The sequence below is a fragment of the Vanessa tameamea genome, chromosome 3 (genome assembly GCF_037043105.1).
Source record: "Vanessa tameamea isolate UH-Manoa-2023 chromosome 3, ilVanTame1 primary haplotype, whole genome shotgun sequence".
Taxonomy (NCBI): domain Eukaryota; kingdom Metazoa; phylum Arthropoda; class Insecta; order Lepidoptera; family Nymphalidae; genus Vanessa; species Vanessa tameamea.
The window spans coordinates 2,713,164-2,735,202 of NC_087311.1; the positions used below are offsets into that span (position 1 = coordinate 2,713,164).

Consider the following 22,039-nt stretch of genomic DNA (forward strand, 5'->3'; position numbering starts at 1 on the left):
AACATTAGTTAATTTTAATAAAATTAATAATAGAAAGTATTATTTTCTCTATGATGACCTAGAGACCATAGATCTAGATACACGTCGTATTGATGATGACCCCTCCCGATATTGGAGGGAAATTTTAAATGGTGTTAAAAAATAACTTATTTGCTTCACATTTTTATATCAAATTAAAGACAAAATGAATAAAGTCCATATTTTTAACATATTTATGTTCTCTTAAAAGTAAAAACAAGTTTTAACAATTTAGTTTAGCTTTTAAATTTAAGTAGAAAACTCATCGGTTAACTTCGTTTCTATTCGGTTCTGAACGCGTTGACGTCAGAATAATTGGACCGATCCTGCGTCAAGTCGGCACTTCCGGCAGTCACGTGGTGTGTGAGGACCAATCACAAGCCTTTGTCTCTTTATAGGCCGACATTTTCTGACAAGCGTAGAAAAAGTTTTCATCAACAGCCGCCATTTTGCGCTGGAGAGACTGAGAAGTATTTCGGAATTTGTCGTGTAAATTTTCTGTTTTTTCTTACATCATTTAATCATAAACTGTACCATTCCGTATATTTTAAAGTGTTAAGTGAAATCGTGTAGTTCGATCGGTAAAATAAGTTCCATAAAGTAGCAAAATCTGGTGATATTGTTTTCATTTATTGTGCTAGTTCCGTCGGAAGATGGTGAGAGGGTCTGTGTAGCTCTTCGATTCGGAGCTTTGTAATGGCGAATACTTGAGTGAGAAATTTTAATATGTGCCTTCAATGGTCCGAGAGACATCGAACGATCGGGATGTGGGTGAATTACGTTATGATGGATGACAAATCGCTTTAAAATGTTATTTCTTAAAGATATAAGACATAAATGTGTTATTTGAATCGGCGGGCCGAAATATTCACGACGGCTTACGTTTAGTAAACAGAGCCATGGCCGATCATCATGTGGATGAGCCGCCTAATAAGCGGGCTAAGATGATCCGGGACCCTTTCCAGGGTCCCTCGGACACCGCAGGTGAGTACTTTTTCTTATTTTGCAAGTTTCTTAAGTTTCGAGCACCCTTCTGTCATTATTATATTACAGAGATTTTTGACATTTTGCCGTCGCTCTTGTTAGCGCCCTCCAAGTTTTGCGTCGTATTATTGTTTCTTGAGCTAAATTAACTAGGAAAATGTGCTTTTTTGTATATTTTAGGTTTATTGTACTTATAATATTTATTTTTGTGTTATTATAAAATATTTCGACACTTCGATAACAAATTAGACAGTACGAAACAAAATGTTGTTTCAAATCGTATCGTAAAAAGTTTTTGGAATATATGAACAATTCGTGATTAAAAGAGTAAGGATATTAGAGAAATATTTACCTTGTGCATATTTCTCTTGCGTTGAAATACATTTATGGATGTTTTTGATGGTGACATGATTAGTTTTAACTCTAATTAGGTTTATATATAATGTATTGTACTGTGTTCAATTAAAATAGTACTAATTTTATCAGAGATTCAATTTTTAAATATATAAAATGAAAGTTTTGTTTTATAAAATAAATCTTATAATGATATTATTAACAATAATGGAGTGACCTACATTTAGTTTTGTGATTATAACCCATCAAATTAGGCAAACAGAATTTAAGGCGAATTATTTGTAGTTTGTATTGTTTCATATAACTTAATATATGCTTGTAATGTCTACCTAAACACATGATTTATGATATTTACCTTAAAATGTATCTATGTAATCTAAGAGATTTTTTTTTCAAATTGTTTAAAATTTAATGGTTAAATTTTGTGTCCAATTAAATTTCATATTTTCTTTCTTTAAAAAAGTTTTAATGGTTTAATTTAAATAAATATATTTTTAAACCTGATAAAGTATGTGTGAAATAGTAAAGATAAATTAGTATTTGTTGGTTAAGTGCAAACTTAAAGGCAATTCAATATCTGTCAAAACATATTTTCCTAATGTATGACAAAATATTAATAACTATATATACAAATGAAATTTAAAAAAGAATACTGTTAATGCCAAATCTTCTTTTAATGATATTGATGCAATTATAAATTGATTTAGTATGTAATATAATATTGTATAGATGTTTATTACTATTTTGTTTTATGCTCAAAAATTAGTTTTAATAGAATATCTAGTTACAATAAAAGTTTACATCTAATATATTATTATTTATTTTCAAATAAAACTCCCAATATACCAAATAAATTGTTGTTTGTTCAGTTTAATTGAAATATTATAGGTTATCTTAAGTTTGTTTTTTTTGTTTTTCTTTTAATGTATTAGTGACATAAAATGATGCTGATGTTGAAATATATTATTTTGTATACTTTAAAAATGTGAATGGTGAATATAATAAATCTTATTTTTATTTATTTGGTATAGTATAAAAGTGAGTATGATTGGTTTTCAAGAAGTTAAATTAAATGAATTAATTTTATTACAATATAAAACATGTGCCATTAGTATAAGTTTACAAACACATATAATTGGTTTCAGTAGACGGGTTTTCTAACCTGGACATGTTCGACCTTGAAAAGGATCTCCCTGATGAGTTGATGGGAGGTTCATGGGGTGAACAACCTGGTGTCACAGGGCCAAAGCCCCCCGCGCAAGGACCCGGCCCTGGGGGACAAATGGGCCAGCAGCAGCTTAACGGAGATGATCCGACTGCTGCCATGCAGAGACAAATTAACAATCACCTTATTCAACAAGTGAGTACCTGGGACTGATGTTTTTAATGAAGGAAAAACCTTTATAAAAAGTAAAGTTATAGATATTAAATAGATTAAAAGAAAGAGCATGTTAATGTTATTTAAGTTTAAAATATATATTTTTTAGTTATATAAGATTTTTTATTTCATATTTATAATATCAGCAACAGGCTAGAAGCCTAATAAAGTATTTGCATAGAGATTAATTATTTTTTTTAAATACAAAATTAAACTTATTCTTAAAAAAGCTTTTCAAAATATTCTTTTTGATATTTTGTAAATAATGATTAATTTAAACAAATCAACAATAAGAATACTTTACATTATAGTAGTAACTAATTAAACAACATGTAATGCAATAACATTTCTCATACTGTATAATGTGTTTATCTCATTTATTGAGAGAATTTAAGTTCAAAAAATTGTGCACATCTAAGGCACATTATTTTCAAATGTCTATTTCAACAAATTTTCGTATTTATCTTAAAATCCCCTCATTTTATACCAATTTGATACAAATGCTAGTTTATATAATTAATTTACAATTTTGTATTATTCTCAAAAAATATATTATTATTCTTAGTGATTCTTAAATGAATATGCCTTAATATTTAACTGTTGCTGAATGTACTAATTACAAATAATCTGAAACTAAACTACGATTCACTATGTGCTCCATTTCATGTGGCTTCAGTGAATATATAAATGTAATAAAATTATACATATGTAAATTATACTACATTTAATTAATATATTTTGCCATTGGATAAAAACTTTCTACCTTTGATCTACAAATTTATCATCAAAATCATGTATCACATGAGTATTCACATTACTTTTTTTTTTAAATTATTTTATGACCTGAATTAATTAAAATTAATAATGTGTTATGTCGTTTGCTGGTCTTTTCACAGGGCAACAAGGGTGGCTTAGTTGGCCACAACAACCCTTTAGGATTGAGTAGTTTAGGAAGTAAGAGTCCTAACTTACAGTCACCGCCCAATGTGTCTGTCTCCAAAGACCTAATGGGTGGTATGCTTCAGCAACTTATACCAAATACAAGTCATCCAAACCAACTCCACTCTTCAATGCCAATGAGCTCCATTCAAGGTAAGTATTGTGTTCTACCGAAGATTAAATTATTTTTTATATATTTATAAGAACCAATATAAATTTGAAGAGATCTTTATTGTATATCAGAAAGTGTATTGAAAGTAAGTTTGTATCAAATTTGATAAAAAAATAGTATGGAAAATGGATAGGAGGTTTAAGCACAAGTCACCTAAGACAAGAGACTGCATAAGGTTTATTTAACAATATAATATTTTATGATTACAGATACCTAGTTGTTTCGATATTTTCATCAAATTAATTTTATAAACAGTTGTGCATAGCTCAAGCTTTCAATACATATTTCATTTATTGATTCATAAGTAAATTATGTTAAATTCAAATAAACCTTTTTATTAACTATATTTAGCACCTCTAACTACATCCATAGTCTTGGTATATATTCAATATTAATCCATGTTCATGGCATTATTAAATAACTATTATAATATATCTAAATTAAATAGTTTTTTAGTAAAAATTTTACGTTTGATTATATTACAATTTTAAGTATTTTTTTAATAGTCAAGTAAGATTGTACAATTAAAAAAACATTTTTTCCAATGATATGATAATATACATACATTTGGAAATAACATTCGTTATATTAATTAATAACGTTGATTATATTAAAAATATAAATTTGTAATATTGATGAAACTTTAAATCGATGAAAAAAAACTAACTAACTAGAATTTACATTGTAGAATTTAACAAATGAATAAGGTCTTTGGTTCAAAATATAGATTTAGTATCTATAGAATCTAACATACGTTTGCTTTATCTGCCTTAGACATAAAATAAACTTGTCTTAAATTTTACTACATAGGCTTCATTATACAAAAGTACATTAATCCACTTCACCACAGCTGTTTATATTATACAAGAAAAAATAGCTACATTTTATTGTTGTATAGTTGGCTGGAGTGCCACAGGGGTCAGTTTTGGGACCAATTATATACATTATTTACGCAGTCAATTTACAAACAACACTAGATATTACCATTGCTACATTAGCAAAGGACACTACGTTAATAACAAGCAACATAAATTTTGAAGTAGTAAAGACGATAAATGGCTTCAAATATGGAGAAATACAAAGTGCAAGTAGATTTGTCCATGTGATATTTATTAACTTTAAGATATAAGAACCCACATCATATTAGTATTATAACTTATTATAAACTTGTACTGGTTAAGAAGAAAAACTCAGTAACAAATGTATGGGTTACATAAAAATATCAAATCTAATAAATCAAAATAGAAGAAAACTTCCATCTATTGATAACACTGGTCTACAAAATGTAACTTTTTGTGTGCCTTTCAATTGAATACTTTATTTTTATATTGCTTTGAGGTTACTGAATAGGAAAACAAGAATATGTTTTTTTAATTAGCTCTTATTTTGGATATATACCTAATATACAAAATTTGGCTTTTAGTAACACGTTAAAGTGCAAAACATTGTACAAAAAAAACCTATAATAATCATTTACTATTATTTTTTGCTTTTTACTTATATAAAATTGAAAATATTACAATTAAAAAAAAATAACGTATTTAATTAAGATTTTCTCTTCTTTTTCGTTTGTCTTTTGTAATCACTGTTCGGGGTATCTCTTTTCAAATTCCAGCAGTAGTCCGTCATTGACGCGTCCCATCGGCCCTGGTATCTCTTATCCATTGTCGAGATATCTTGGTGGAATCGTTCACCATGTTCGTCACTTACATCACCGCAGTTAGTAGGGAAAAAATCAAGATGAGAGTGAAGAAAATGAATTTTTAGGGACATATTGCAACCCAACTGTTGATACTTTTGAAGGAGATTGTTCACAAATTCAACATAATTTTCATTTCTCTTATTGCCCAAAAAACCATGAACGACTGCTCTAAAAGACTCCCATGCTTCTTTTTCAAAGCCCTGTAAAACTGAATCAAAGTTTTGGTCCTTTAGAATCTCTTATTTGAGGTCCGATAAAGATTCCTTTAATTTTGGCGTCGCTTATACGTGGAAATTTACTTCGCAGGTATTTGAATGCTGGTCCATTCTTGTTGAGAGCCTTCACAAAGTTTCTCATTAGTCCCAATTTGATATGTAAAGGTGGTAGAAGATTTTTTTGGGAATTAACTAGAGGAAGGTGCTTGACGTTTTTTTCTCCAGGATTCAGGCTTAGTCTAGGATTCCAATCTTTTTTATGTAATGTAAAACTCTAGCCCGACTATCCCACTTGCACAAAAATTAACAGTACTTGGTATAGGCCATTTGTAAACCCAACACCATTGACTTTTAGATCACCACAAATCTACTTTTTCACTAAAAATTACAAAAAAAAAGGTAACAATCTAACAGTTTAACTGTTGAACAAAAGACAGTCAGCGTTAAACGCAACAAACAAATGTGAAATAATAAAATTTCCACGGGTAATCACGAAATATTTTGAGTTATCATTAATGTGATAAATCTGTCGCGCTACCCGCTATTATATTTATATGGCATATATGCACAATAAGAGCTAACTATGAATTTTAATTTGTATATTTGTTCAGTGAGTGAAATACAATCAATATAGTATATTTTCATGTAAAAGGCAATTTTGATGTAGACCAGTGTAATTTAACAAGTGGTTAATCATTTATTATTATTTTAGTTATTTACTTTTGTACTTAAATTTTTTTTTCCCCACAGGTGGGATGAATGTAGCGAACGTGGGTGGTAATATGGTAGTGACGAATAGTAACATGACAGGCCCGAACATGCTCGGCGGGGGCATCATCAACAATGTGAACAAGCAGCTGCCGACGCTTATGGGCAACAACCACCACGGGACACCGCCTCACCATCCTCATGCACAGGTCCGTTACTTATCATTTGATAAATTTATTAAGTACCTAAAAATATATTTAATTCAGATTTCATTGGACTCGGAAATAAATCTAGTTCCATTGTTTGGAAATTATCCTATATTCTTATCATTAAAAAAAAGTTTAAACAATATCCAACCTTAAATTGTAAACTTTCAAAAGATTTTAATACATACTCACCATTATTTTGCACAGATGTAACTAAAATTTAATGTTTTTTATACATGCATTTCATGGCTACTGTGTATATTTGAACTCGCAAGATAGAGAAATATGGAATTAATTTAGGAAGATTTCTAAGTGCAATATTTGACTGTCTCAATACTAAAATTTGTTTTACTATATAACTGAGAGATTAGTATTTATCAATCGATTTATTAATATTTATTTATTCATAACATTGTAATATTAACCTAAGTAACACTATTCTTCTTCAACAATAGTGATGAGAACAATTATAACAATTCATTTTGCTTATGTGCTCTATATATGTGTTAAATTAATTGTATTTGTGGTTTGCAAATAAAATCTAACAATATAATGATGCTATAAATATGCTAAATACAATTTTGAAAAAATATGCTTTTTTGGATATTTCGACACAAAAAAAAAAAAAAATTAACAATAACAAAATAATATTTATACAAATAGGTTTATTATTATTAGTTATACATTCTTTCATTGGTCAAATCCAAATGTTAAATAAAACTTGAATATGTAACCATACCTTTAAGTTTAATTTTTTTTCTATATTACACTTGTATACATTTTCATACAATCGTGCACATACAGATATACACATATACACCCAAGCACACTCATAGAATTACTTTTCATAGGCAATGCAGAACGGCCCTCTCGGCGGTAGAGTGGGCGGAGTCGGTGGTGTGGGAGTGGGCGTGGGTATGCAAGCACCTAGCATGCGCGGTGGACTAACGCACGGCGCGCACGCCTCCCACGCGGCGCACGGAGGGCACGCGGCGCACGGCGCGCACGCAGCTCACGGCGCCCATGCGCGCATGGGTGCGCCCGGTGGCGGTGGACACCCGCTCGCGCCCTACCACCCCGCGTACGGGCAACCAGCGGCGGGCGGTGCGGCGCAGCGGGCGGCCGGGGTGCGGTTCGGCCCGCCGCCCGAAGCCGGCGGTGGAGCAGCGCAAGCCGTCCCGCCCGCACCTTCACCGCAGACTCCTGGCGCGCCCGCCGGCGGACAGGTGAGATACCATATTAAATACTCTTATGTCGAACTAAAATTTACATACCTAGGATGGCATACCAATCAATACGCATTATAATTGTTTTGTTCAATAATAATTATGATTATGAATTTAAACAGTCACAACCGCAAGCGGCGACGCAATCAGCATCGTCGCAGCCAACACAGCAACCAAACACGGGCTCGATCGCCGACCCCGAGAAGCGGAAATTAATCCAGCAGCAATTGGTACTGCTATTGCACGCGCATAAGTGTCAGCGACGTGAGAGCCAATCCAATGGCGAGACGTGGCAATGTACGTTACCGCATTGCAAGACTATGAAGAGTGTGCTTAACCATATGATGTCGTGTCAGGTTAGTTATACTGGTTTAGTCTTAACAATTTTTTATCTCAATGCTAAAATTTTTACAAATTATTATTTGTTAACCGACTTATTGTTTATTTGCGTTACCCATTCTGTAATGTGAGTAATAACATTTTAATTTTCAGGCGGGAAAAAACTGTGGTGTACCCCACTGCTCATCATCAAGACAAATCATTAACCATTGGAAACATTGTATAAAAAATGACTGTCCTGTTTGTTTGCCTCTCAAGCAAGCTGATAGGACTAGGACTAACCCTATGAATGGTAAGTGTTTCAATGTTCTTTTTGCTTAATTAAACTAACACTATTGACTAATACTTTAATATATGAAATGAATTAAGAAAAATCAAATAATTTCTGATATCTTTTTAATCATAAAATAGCTTATTGCAAAACATGGACTGTTCTTAAAATATTTTTTTTCTATACATACATATATAAGCGTAGTTGCAGTTTGGTTTTGTTCAGGGTTTTAAGAATAAAAGCCGTTCAGTACTTCTTCAGTTACTACACTTATACTAATCCTTATACTCGTAATATGTTAAAAAAGAAATGCAAATATTAACAGAACTTTTAATTAAATTATTTTACAATTAATCATCATATTCATTGGGAATTTTTAATCAAACGAGTATTGTAAGGTATTTGACATAATTTAAAACATCTCGAAAATATCTTTATGGGTAAGTAATAATATATGTTACATTAGAGCGTATTTGTCCAGCGGCTGCTGTTTCCCACTCGAGCACCGGCGTAGGCTCGGTGGGCAGCGTGGGCACGGCAGGCGGAGGTGTCGGCGTGGGTGTGGGCGTGGGCGTTGGTTCTATCAGTGTTAACGTGGCGTCCGCGCCCGCACCCAACGCACTCCCCACAGTCAACCCACTGGCCGGTAAGTGTTACATAGCATGATTTTTTGGGTTCTTATATCAATTATACTCAAAATTACTTCGTAGCATCAAGAATGATTCTTAATTTGTTTTACTCTGAATGTACTTTTTTTATATCGTGTGCTAAAATGTGGTGCTTAATAAATAACATCTTGTCATTCACAATTGTACATTTTATTTGTTTATTTAATATTATAAAATAATATCTACTTTTTAAGTAAATAAATTTATGAAGCAATCTATTCAGGTGGAGTATCATCTGCGTCGGCTCAGTCTGGGAACGCCGTCGGTGGAGTGGGTTCAGTGGGTGGGGTGGGAGGTGTCGGTTCGGTCGGCTCTGTGGGCGGCGGAGCGGGTGCGGACATGAAACGCGCGTATGAAGCTCTTGGTATCGCGTGCCCTACGTCGGTGGCGGGCATGGTGGGCGGCTTTGCACGCGCACCACTCCCACGCATGACTGCACCGCGCCCGCCCTCACTCTCCGACGTACTGCCCCAGCAGCAGCCCATGCAGCAGCTCTTCGCGCACCAATCTCAGTCTGACTTACAGCAACAACAATCACAGCAGCAGCAACTTGTAAGAAAACTTTCCTTTTGTTCAAATAAAAACTATTATTGTATATATTTTGAACGCAATATTTCTAATATTTTTATCAGATGGGCACAGGAACGTTGCAACTACCAGGAGGACCTGTCACAGCCAATCCCGTTTCTGGAACGAAAGAATGGCACCAGTCTATAACACCTGATCTCAGAAACCACCTTGTTCATAAACTGTAAGTTTAGCTTTCTGTGTATTTACTGTTTTTATGTCATTATTTATTTATTACATTTTTACGCCATACCAAGATATATAACTAAATTTTTATTCTTTAACACATACAGGGTGCAAGCCATTTTTCCTACACCAGACCCTACAGCGATGCAAGATAAAAGAATGCATAATCTTGTTGCGTACGCGAGAAAAGTAGAAGGTGACATGTATGAAATGGCTAGTACGCGGTCTGAGTACTACCATTTGCTTGCCGAAAAAATATATAAAATACAGAAAGAATTGGAAGAAAAACGGCAAAAGCGAAAAGAGCAACAACAACAGTTACAAGCACAGCAGCAGCAACAAAGTCAACTTCAACAACAGCAACAACAACAACAGCAGCAGCAGCAGCAGCAGCAGCAACAACAACAACAACAGCAGCAGCAGCAACAACAACAACAACAACCTGGAGGAGTACTAGGTGGTGTCATGGGTGGCGTCAGGCCTACGGCACCTGGCGTGGGTGTGGGAGTCGGCGTCGGAGGAGTTGGAGTCGGAGTGGGAGTAGGTAGTGGCGTTGGCCGGCCTAACTTACCCCCTCAGCCTGGTTTACCTGCAATGCGCATCCCCTCGCCTGGTATGCCGCTCACTATGCAAGGCAACCGAATGACATACCAGTCAAATCTAGTGGGCCCACCTGGACCTAGTCCCAACCAGGTATTATTTACATGTGGTACTTTATAAAAAATCAGTCATTTTTTTGTGCACAGTAATGTCATTCATCTATTGTAACTGTTTCTCTTTAGATGCCTCAGACACCGAATGGCGGAAGCGTAGGAGGAGTCGGCAGCGTCGGGAACCCCGGTATGTCACCTTTCGGACAGCCAATGACATCTCCGGTGCCGCAATATCCACTGCAGAGTAACGGCCCCGCAGCGCTCGCGTCTCCCGGTCACGGCGCGGCAGAGGCGAAGGTGCGTCTCCCGGGTGGTGGGCCCGTCGCTAGCCCCTTCATGAACCACACCGCGTTTCGCAACGAGACGGGCGCCTCGTCCCCGGCCGGCGGCGCGGGCGGCGTGGGCGGCGCCGCTACGCCCGCCACTCCGCTTGCGCACGCCAGCCCCGCGCCCGACCCGCGCCCCGCTTCACGGCCGCCCTCTGCCGCCGCGCCTATATCCGCACAGATGGCGGCGCTGCAAGCCGCCGAAGATAGCCCGCCCGATGTTAAGCGCGACCCGGATGACGTGCGAATCAAAGAGGAACCCGAAGATCCCGACTGTGGCGGAAAAGGCATGCGTGATGAGACACCACGCGATAAAGATTCAAGCCTCGACAGGCCAGATCCCTTCTTGAAGCAGGAAATCAAGCGAGAAATTAAACGCGAAATCAAAGAGGAGCCGCCAGAAACGCCAACGGGCGCGGACGCCGCGGCTTCAGATCGCGGACCCAAAAAGACGTTTGCTTTCAAGCCGGAAGAACTGCGTCAGGCGTTACTTCCAACGCTTGAGAAGTTGTTCCGCCTCGACCCCGAGTCGTTGCCTTTTCGGCAGCCGGTGGACGCGCAAGCCCTTGGTATCCCAGACTACTTCGATATTGTGACCAAACCAATAGATCTTTCCACAATCAAGATGAAGATAGACCGAGGCCAGTACAAAGATCCATGGGAATATGTTGATGACGTCTGGCTTATGTTTGAGAACGCTTGGCTGTACAATCGCAAGAATTCACGTGTCTATAGATATTGTACTAAGGTAACTATCGTAAATATTATTTCTTGGTGGAAAAATATTAAATTAATATTCATGGACATTGTATTGTTTTACTAATCTTATTATTTGTTATCTTTCATAGCTGTCAGAAGTATTTGAAGTAGAAATAGATCCCGTAATGCAAAGTCTGGGATACTGTTGCGGTCGCAAGTACACTTTCAACCCACAAGTGCTATGCTGTTATGGCAAACAGCTTTGCACTATTCCCCGCGACGCTAAATACTTCAGTTATCAAAACAGGTTAGTAGTAGTAGTCAATTATTAATCTAATAATTTTTGAGTACTTTTATTTTACATGTGAAATACTTTGATTTTATATATACATATTTATAAATTTGAAGCTTTTTAAATTTTACTATAATTTTCTTTTACCTGTCATAATCATCATACATACAATACCAATACCTTCACAATCATAATGCCATACCATCACAGTTTTTGTTTGACCACTAAATGTATAGTTAATTCTTTAATCAATGTTTATAAATATTTTTAATACCTAAATTAAAGTATAGATATGCTCATCAATTTATTCCTATACACCTATCTGTCGCTTTTGTAGTCTGGTTCTTGTCATAGAAAGCTACATGTTATTGTAATTTTTTTTTCTTTGTTTTATGCTATCAATACACGTTTTTTTTTCTTTAGTGGGAAAATGCTACTGTACATTATCGTTATAAGTGATTACCAAACTAATACCAGTATTGCTCCATCCATGGGATCTATACTAATCCCTTTTATGTTCTTATCGCTTACTAATTTGTTTTCGCCCTCGCACGCCCTTGCCTGCACACAAACGTTCCTGTCACGCTTCATCACTCGCTCGGACTGTTATGAACTAAAGTCTAAAAGCGTATGGGGTTGTGTCCGATAGATACACCTTCTGCCAGAAGTGCTTCAACGACATCCAGGGCGACACTGTCACGCTCGGCGACGACCCGCTGCAGCCCCAGACGTAAGTGACGTTCTCTTATTATTTTATTTTTAAATATCTGTACATTTATTTAAAATTAATATATTGCCGTAAACATAAACAAAGTAAAACATCGATTAAGTATAAATGTATTAAGTTTGTGTAATGTTTGTCTTTTAACGTTAATTTTTGATAAAATTCAAATATTTTATTGCAGAGCGATCAAAAAAGATCAATTCAAAGAAATGAAAAATGACCATTTAGAGCAAGAACCGTTTGTGCTTTGCATGGACTGTGGTAGGAAGCAGCATCAAATATGTGTGTTGCACCATGACCAAATATGGCCTCAAGGCTTTTGCTGTGATAACTGTTTGAAGAAGAAAGGGGCGAAGCGGAAAGACAACAAGTTTAGTTCTAAGAAACTGCCTACTTCTAAGCTCGGCATTTATATTGAAACTAGAGTTAATAATTTCCTTAAGAAAAAAGAGGCTGGCGCTGGCGAAGTGCATATCAGGGTTGTCGCATCGTCCGATAAGGTAATATATTTCTTAATAAGTAATTTTTTTTTTCCAAATTTATTCTTGTGGTATTTTTTTTTACTAAAATTTTAACATTAAACAAAAAAATACCATACTCGAACGTATAATATTTGCAGATGGTCGAAGTGAAACCAGGAATGAGATCGAGATTCGTAGAATCGGGGGAGTTGTGCGCCGAATTCCCGTATCGGGCTAAAGCGTTATTTGCATTTGAGGAAGTTGATGGAACTGATATTTGTTTCTTTGGAATGCATGTGCAGGTATGTACCTTGATATTCTCTATATGTTTCGAATATATTTTATTATAAGTAAGATTACCCTGCCTTTGTTTAGTATGTGCAAATGTCATTTTTTACATTATGTAAATCTTTTTTAGGAGTATGGTAGTGAAAGTCCATCGCCTAATACGAGGCGAGTTTATATAGCATATCTAGATTCAGTACATTTCTTCCAACCGAGGCAGTACAGAACTGCTGTGTATCACGAGATTTTATTAGGATATTTGGATTACGCTAAGCAATTGGGTTATACAATGGCCCACATCTGGGCCTGCCCGCCTTCTGAGGGCGACGACTACATATTTCACTGCCATCCGCCCGAACAAAAAATACCCAAGCCTAAAAGGCTACAAGAGTGGTACAAGAAAATGCTAGACAAGGGTATTATAGAAAGGATAATTTTAGATTACAAAGATATTCTTAAGCAAGCAATGGAGGATAATATCTCGTCAGCTGCTGAATTGCCTTATTTTGAAGGGGATTTCTGGCCCAATGTCCTAGAAGAGTCTATTAAAGAATTGGATCAAGAAGAGGAAGAGAAGAGAAAGCAAGCTGAAGCCGCTGAGGCAGTGGTCAGTATCATTCGTGTACATTTTATCCATTTAATTTTCAAGTTAATTATTTTATTATTGTTATATTATGACTTTATAAATATACTATTTATGACATTGAAATTCTCGCAAAATCTAATCCCATTGCCATCATATCAACGGGTATTGCGATGTGAGAGAATATTTCTAACATGATTTTAGATATTCCAGTCTTCCGAAGAAAATGAACAAGGACCCGATGGCAAGAAAAAAGGCCAGAAGAAAGCTAAGAAATCAAACAAGTCAAAGGCCGCCCAAAGAAAGAACAGTAAGAAACAGAGCGATCAGCAACAAGGCAGTGATCTCAGTGCAAAAATTTTTGCAACAATGGAGAAGCACAAAGAAGTCTTCTTCGTTATTAGGCTACATTCCGCACAGTCTGCCGCTAGTTTAGCTGTGAGTAGTTTAAATTTAACTCTTAGTTAAGATATCTATTACTTAATTGTCAATTTTTTTATACTCGTATTTTTATTTACAGCCAATTCAAGACCCAGATCCATTAGTAAATTGCGACCTTATGGACGGTCGCGACGCTTTCCTGACGATGGCCCGAGATCGTCACTACGAATTCTCATCGACGCGGAGGGCGAGATTTTCCACACTTTGTATGCTTTATGAACTCCACAACCAAGGTCAAGACAAATTCGTATACACATGTAATAGTTGTAAATCTCATGTTGAGACGAGGTACCATTGCACCGTTTGCGATGACTTTGACCTGTGCGTGCCCTGCTATGACAAAGAGGGACACCCACACAAGATGGAGAAGCTTGGATTAGACCTCGACGTCAGCTCGTCGCCAGGTGACATGAAGCAGGCTAACCCGCAAGAGGCGCGCAAGTTGTCTATCCAACGCTGCATACAGTCCCTGGTACACGCATGCCAATGTCGCGACGCCAATTGTCGCTTACCATCTTGCCAGAAGATGAAGCGAGTGGTCGCGCACACCAAGGTCTGCAAGCGCAAGACCAAGGGAGACTGTGCAATCTGCAAGCAACTCATTGCACTGTGCTGCTACCATGCGAAACACTGTCAGGAGACGAAGTGCTCGGTGCCGTTCTGCAGCAGTATAAAGCAAAAGTTAAAGCAGCAACAGGTTCAGCAACGCGTGCAACAGCAGCAGTTGCTGCGGCGACGTATGGCGGCAATGAACACGCGCGGTGGTGCGACAGGAGCCGCCTCGCCTCCCCCGCAGCCCGCGCCCGCGCTCGCGTCGCCGCCGCCCGCCAAGCCTGCGGCGCACGCACTGCCGCACAACGTGCAGAAGGCGCTTCAGCAGGTACTTACTAGATTCCATTACATATTTCAGTAGAGATACAATGTCTATTCTACTATTCATACTACTCCAAATCGATTGTCTTGATATATTTAATATATACTTAAAGAATAAAATTCAATTAAATTACTATTGTTAGGGTTCCGTGCCTCAAAAGGAAAAAACGGAACCCTTATAGGATCACTTTTTTTTCCGCCCATCTTTCTGTATATACCCTTTATCTCGAAAACGCGTGGGGATGTTTCGAGTTGAAATTATAACAATATACTCAGGTCTACAGTCTCTTGAAGCTATAAAAAATGAAACTCAAATTAACGTAAAAAAAAAGATTCATTCATTCAAGTGTCATGTTGAATATCGTATGAAAGACTTCATTGGCACAAGCTTAAACAGATTTTTAATTATATTTATGTTATGGTTTTCGATTTATGACGAAGAATTTAAAAAAAAAAACTTCTTTTTACAGTCACCACTCACAAATTGGTTTAAATTTGATAATTAAGTGAATAAAAAAAACATACAACTACAAATTTGTACGGAACCCTCGGTGGGCGAGTCCGGCTCGCACATGTCCAGTTTTTTTGAGTTCGGATGTATTAGAATTTTATTTTTAAAGGCAGTGGTTTCGCAACAGGTACAAGAGGAGGCGGCGCGACAACAGACGCCGTCATACGGCAAGCAGGCAGCAATGGGTCCTCCCGGCGGCGTTGGGGGAGTGGGGCTGGGCGTGGGCGCGGCCGCCGTGCGCGGCGCCGACTGGGGCGCGCGATACCGAACGCCGCCGCCGCTGCACCACGCGCCGCACCACCGCCTGCCCCACCACGCGCCCGCGCCGCTCGCGCAGCACGCGCCGCTGCAGCACCACGCGCAGCACGCGCCGCATGCGCAGCACGCGCCCTCTGCCATACAGGTATTGCTATCGCCTACTCATGGATGAAGCGAAGTCAAACATAACCTACTTATCGTCAATGCAAGTTTTGGAAAGTAAGCTCTCGTTTGATCTATCATTAACTACTTAGGAATATAGGAAAAAATCTCCAATTGAAATTTTTAACAATTTTATTTTTAGCTGTATTTGTTTTACAAATGATGAGTATTTGCTTGCAAATTGCCATATCGTTTTATACTTCCTACTCAGACTAAAAACCTTTTGATTTCTCAATTCTAATCTTTCGGTCTAGTCAAAAATAATCAAAATATACTTTACTAGCTTTTACCCGCGGCTTCGCTCACGTAGAATATGAATATATATACAAATTAACTTAAAATATTACGTTAATGTAAGACCTCTTTGTATACCACATTGGTGTGTATTTCAGCCCTTAGGGTAGAATATCCAGAAACACTTAAATACGTATCTACTCATTTTTAATCAGTGGCACAAAAAATAAAATTTCATGCTTCTAACTTCAAAAATGACGGACTTCCAAACTATCCTATTTATGAAATTACTGCCCAATTTTTCTCCTTAGGCGTGAAATATCCAGAAACTATTAAATGCGAATCAACTTATTTTTAATCGGTAGCCCAAAAATAAAACTTCGAGCTTCTAACTTCAAAATGACTGACTTCCAGAGTAACCTGTATACGAAATGTGAACACCTATTTTACCCTTTAGGCCTAAAATATCAAGAAACGCTTAAATACGTATCTACTCATTTTTAATCAGTAGCCCAAAAATAAAGTTTCATGCTTCTAACTTCAAAAATGACGGACTTCCAGACTAACCTATATAAGAAATGTCAACCCCTATTAAACCCCTTAGAGGTAGAATATCTAGAAACATTTAAATTTGTATTTAATAATTTTTAATCAGTATCTAAAAAAAAGTTTCATATTTTTAACTTAAAAAAATTACGGACTTCCATACAAACGTTCAACCCCTATTTCACCCCTTTAGAGGCAGAATTTCCAAAATTTGCTCCTTAGTGGGTGTCATGATATGTTAATTTATAAGTGTTCAGCCTAAAATATAAGTTTTATGCTTCTAGTTATAAAAATGACAATACTTTCAACAACTTACAATCTTTCACCCCCTTTTCAACCCTTTACAGGACTTTTTTCCAAATAAAAAGTAGCCTATGTCCTTTCTCAGGCTCTAGACTATTTATGTTCCAAATTTCATTTAAATCGGTCCAGTAGTTTTGGCGTGAAAGCGAGACAGACAGACAGACAGAGAGTTACTTTCGCATTTATAATATTAGTATGGATTCAAGTAGGTTTTTACAATCCATAACTATTCCACATATCCACAATTTAGCATGTTCAAACGTGAAACCTTGCTATAGATTTAAGAAAATTTACATTTAATAAAAGTATGTAAAACTATTTAAATGTTAATTTTTTTCTACTATTCATTACAAAAATATTCTTGGGTTGTTTAATTTTGTAATTTTCGAAAATTTATTCATTAAAATACTGATAAAGAGCAATAAAAACACAAAAAAAATATTGCTTAGAACTGACGTCAAAACATGAAACGTAATTATTGTTTTGCATAATATTGAAATAATTATTAAAAAAATACTCAAGTTCTTATAGAGTGACTTAGTGCTTAATAAAAATAGTACTTACTAATTACAAATTGTATCCCAGCAGAGAGCGGGTGCGCCGCAGCAGCAGCAGCAGCAGCAACAACCGATGCATCAAAAGGCGTTGCAGCAGCTCATGGCCACGTTGCGCTCACCCGCCAGTCACAATCAGCAGCAAGAAATTCTGCAGATCCTCAAATCAAATCCACCACTTATGGCAGCCTTCATCAAACAAAGAGCACAGGTAAAACAATAATATAATATCTTATTACTCTCTGTGACAAAAAATATTTTCCATTAAAAAAGTATTTTATTTTACGAAATGAAAAAAAAAGTGACTTATATGATCAGGTTAGGCATTTTTTAAATTATACCGTTTTATACCAAAGTTTTGATTGACCAGGTATTAAATTTCATTATCTGTTGTAATTAATTTAAAGACATGATTCTTTTATATTACGCAGAACGCCCAAAATCAGCAACAAACAGGCAGCGGTGTCGGCCCAGTCGGCAACGTTGGCGTTGGAAATGTCGGTGTCGGTGGCGTTGGCAATGTTAATGTGGGCCTCGGCGCCGGAGTGCCACAGCAGCCACAACAAATTCAGCATATGATGTCGCAGCCACAGCAGCAGCAGAGGTTGCAACAAATGCATCAGATGCTACCTCAACAGACACAGGTCAGTTATCGACATAGCACTACTCAAACTTTTCATCAACAGGCCATTGTCCAACAATAATAAAACCAGTGGTATATGGCCGGTCTTTGAGATTCATTCTATGGCAGCGAGACAGGAGTAACTTTTGAAAAATTTGATGTCTGGACAACTCCACTTACGAATATGGTCGAATAATAAAATTAAGTCTACTTATAAAAATTATCAGTAATTATGTTACCAAATTGGCAGTAATTCGTATAGAACACATAAACTCAAAAGAATAAAATTGATTTTAAAAGTGGTATTCATAATTTTTTAATGAAAAACGTGTAAAATCAATATTTAAAAAAAAAATATTGTAAATGTATGCTTATTCAAAACGTGCGTGCAAATAATTTTATTGGTGTTCACTCAATAAACGGGAAAAGTAACGGGGGTCCTGAAAAGTTCTGAATTATTTTATTCAATATACAATGTCGAGGTTTTCTTTTGCAAAATTGTGACCCTCCCGACACACACGAATCTGACGTGCTACAGCTTCGTTTGACTGGTTTTTTTTTCTATTTATTCAAGCCTGTAAATACAGATTTGCAAAAATTTGTCTATTCAAACTATCGACGAAATTTTCTTTCTACCATAAACTTTAAAATCCAATAGGGTTTAATGTCCCCACGACGCACGAAAAATGTTGCTAAAACGACCTAACACAACATTTCCGGTTGATTTGAATTGAGAAGCTATAGAATGAACTTGAACTGTCTTATTTGTACTGGATTTTATAAAGTCCAAATTATTTATTTGATTAATCGGTTTTTATTCCCGTTGTTTAATTAGCTGATTTATTTGTACGTGTGTAGGTCGGCGGTGTGTCTGGTGTGGGTGGCGTCGGAGGCGTCTCAGGAGTCGGTCTCGGCGGCGTCGGCGGAGTCGGCGGCGTGTCCGGCATGTCGGCGGGCGCGCCCGGGGGCTGGTTCAAGCAGGGCGGCCCCGCCGGTGGCGTCAGCGGTGTCGGCGGCGGCATGATGGGCATGCGCGGTGCATACGCGGGCGGCGGGCCGGCGCCCAGGCTTGCCGCCCGGTACTTCCCCGGCGGCGGAGTGGGCGGCGTGGGCTCCGTAGGCGGCGTGGGCGCCGTGGGCGGCGTGCTGCAGCGGTCGCCGCCCGCCACGCCGTCGCCGCGGCCGCCCACGCCCTCGGAGCTGCTGATGATGCGGCAGTCGCCCGCGCCGCCCGCCCCCCACGCGCCGCCCGACGAGCAGCTGCCGCCGATGACGCCTCAGGACCAACTCACCAAGTTCGTGGAGCAGTTGTAGTGTACATAACCGAGGCGCGCCCGGTCGCCCTGTAATATATAAGCTATCGCGGCCTGCGCGTGCCGCCGCCCGCTCGTCTCCCCTTCCCCGCACTATTTATTGTCGATGATATCGTTTAGCGACGCGAAGGACGTATTTAGTATTACGATGAACGAATCGAGCGCTCAATGTACAAAATGTAAATATGAGAAAGAGTACATCCTGTCCGCTTTTGCGTAATGTAAGTTGTTCGTAGTGTAGGTACATTATGATACTTATTCTGTTTATTGTAATTAAATCATTTTATAATATAATTATGTGATGATTATAAATTGTTGTTTCTGTTCTAATACAACCTACTACTTCCTGCTTTACTATGTTGAACCTGATTTTTTGATAACTTTAGTAAATCTGATTTATTTATATTTTTTATTCTCATAAAACCGATGTTTTGTTATATCTCATTGGTTTGACTATGTTGTCAAAGTTACATTTTTTAAATAAATATAAATAGCAACCGGCTCCAGTTGGTTGGAATCTCCTAACCGTCGTTTTATCTTAAAGATCCCGTTAAAACAAAATATATTTATTTATACCTTAAAAAGCTCAATTATATTTAAAACCGTTTAACAAGAAGGCCTATATAACGCAATTTAACTCAAATCTACTCCTGTCAGCGAATTTATACTTTTTAATTTACAAATTGAAGCTAACTACAAAACGAGAAGTTATCATGTGATTGCAACAGACTTTTTCCGTACTGTTTATGTGTATTTAGGTATGATGTGTTAATAGGGATAAAATATATGTATATTTAATAAAGCAGATATATTTCATATTTAAACATAATATCGAATTAAAAATATGTATAAAAAACTGTTTAGTCTATTAATTTTATAATGACATATGTGGAATAAGCCATTATGGTCATCAGCAAAGAGTATATAAATTTTCTACTGAAGATCTACTTTTTGATATTCGTAGTTATTTATTTAAATTTTAAGTAACGACGTGTATCAACACTTCTTTTTTCTTTACCGTCCAGGTTTTTTTTTGTTTCCATAGTCGTGATGAACCCCAATAATCCATAAACCATTTGTTTTTGTGTACTTTGGTATAAAACTAATACTTGAAAAAAAACCTAAATGATTTTTCATAATAAATGTGCAAATAGTTGTTTTTTGTTTTATTTTAGTAGTATTCTATATAAAAAGATGAGAAAAAGTTAATAATAAACAGGTCTACGCAATTTCAGACAATGGAAGTTAGCACTCGAATTTGACATGGATCCAGAGAAAATACAATTGTTGTCAAATGTCTCCAGTATTATATTGGTTAACGAATAGGTTTGTTATCAAAAGGCTTAAATCTCACAAGCGATTTTAGACCTAAGTGATTTTAGACCCAAGAATGATTGAAAAAGGTGAGTAACAGTCTGAGAAGGCTTAGAGCTTATTCCTAACTATGCCGGCGGTAAAATGTAAAGGTTTTCACGCGATACAATAATCATTTTTTACTAGACTTTTAAACGTGTGCAGAGACTTGATTGGGATCGAATTTCATGCTTATATTGTTGTGACAAAACTGTGCCTATCATTTACTTAAATAAAAATGGTTGTGTGCAAGTGCAATTTTATTATCAAGAACAACTACAAGTAAGCTAGGGACCAGTAACCCTACAAACATATGGATATCTGTATTTAAAAAATACACCATTTTATTAAGTAAATGATAGTTTTTTAAACCTTTTTGAAAATTCATCTCCTATTAAGATAAAAGTTTGTATGGAAGTTCATCGAGAAACTGATACTGTAGAATTTACACAAGGCGCAAATTCGGCCTCTCATGGAGTGGAGTACTGCTCTCACCTCTGGGCGGGAGCTTAATTCGTATGCGGAAATATAACTTTCTCTGCATATGAATTGTACATGCTTGAGTTTCGACATAACGGTTAAATGGCAAAGTTTTGGTTTCATATACACAAGAGTGATTATCGTATCTTACAAAGAAATTAAAATATGATTTGAATGATTTTATATTTTAATCTTATTGGACATCTTAAGTTATTAATACGCTTGTGTAAAAGGCCCTTCAATCTTATTATTGATTGATTGCCTTGATTATTCCGGAAGTTACAGGACATTTAATTTTAATGCTTGGGAAGGGCATGAAATTATAAAAGGGAAATGAAAATAAAAATGTTTCTTGATTGCTTAATCATTCGGCTACGAATAAAAAAAAGTACTACAGTCATTACGGCTTGTTGCTGCCACACTAGATTTTGAA

At 36.7% G+C, this 22,039-nt stretch overlaps 1 protein-coding gene across 6 annotated transcripts; it reads left to right on the forward strand.

Moving 5' to 3' along the window:
- Nucleotides 1–418: 418 nt before the first annotated feature.
- Nej (nejire) lies at nt 419–20,085 on the forward strand. 6 transcript variants are annotated; one of them, XM_026635976.2, is made up of 23 exons: nt 419–1,002; nt 2,505–2,716; nt 3,619–3,826; nt 6,513–6,679; nt 7,528–7,902; nt 8,025–8,258; nt 8,395–8,533; nt 8,994–9,158; nt 9,404–9,732; nt 9,813–9,931; nt 10,041–10,626; nt 10,716–11,660; nt 11,761–11,918; nt 12,523–12,633; nt 12,809–13,127; nt 13,247–13,390; nt 13,507–13,980; nt 14,161–14,394; nt 14,477–15,277; nt 15,909–16,184; nt 17,870–18,049; nt 18,270–18,482; nt 19,319–20,085. In XM_026635976.2, the coding sequence occupies exons 1-23, from the start codon at nt 918–920 to the stop codon at nt 19,772–19,774; spliced, it is 6,930 nt and encodes a 2,309-aa protein (XP_026491761.2). In that variant the 5' UTR covers nt 419–917; the 3' UTR covers nt 19,775–20,085. The 6 variants fall into 6 exon arrangements, with proteins under 6 accessions (XP_026491761.2, XP_026491762.2, XP_026491763.2 ...); XM_026635977.2 differs by having other exon boundaries at nt 17,873–18,049; XM_026635978.2 differs by having other exon boundaries at nt 14,170–14,394.
- The last annotated feature ends 1,954 nt before the right edge of the window (nt 20,086–22,039 follow it).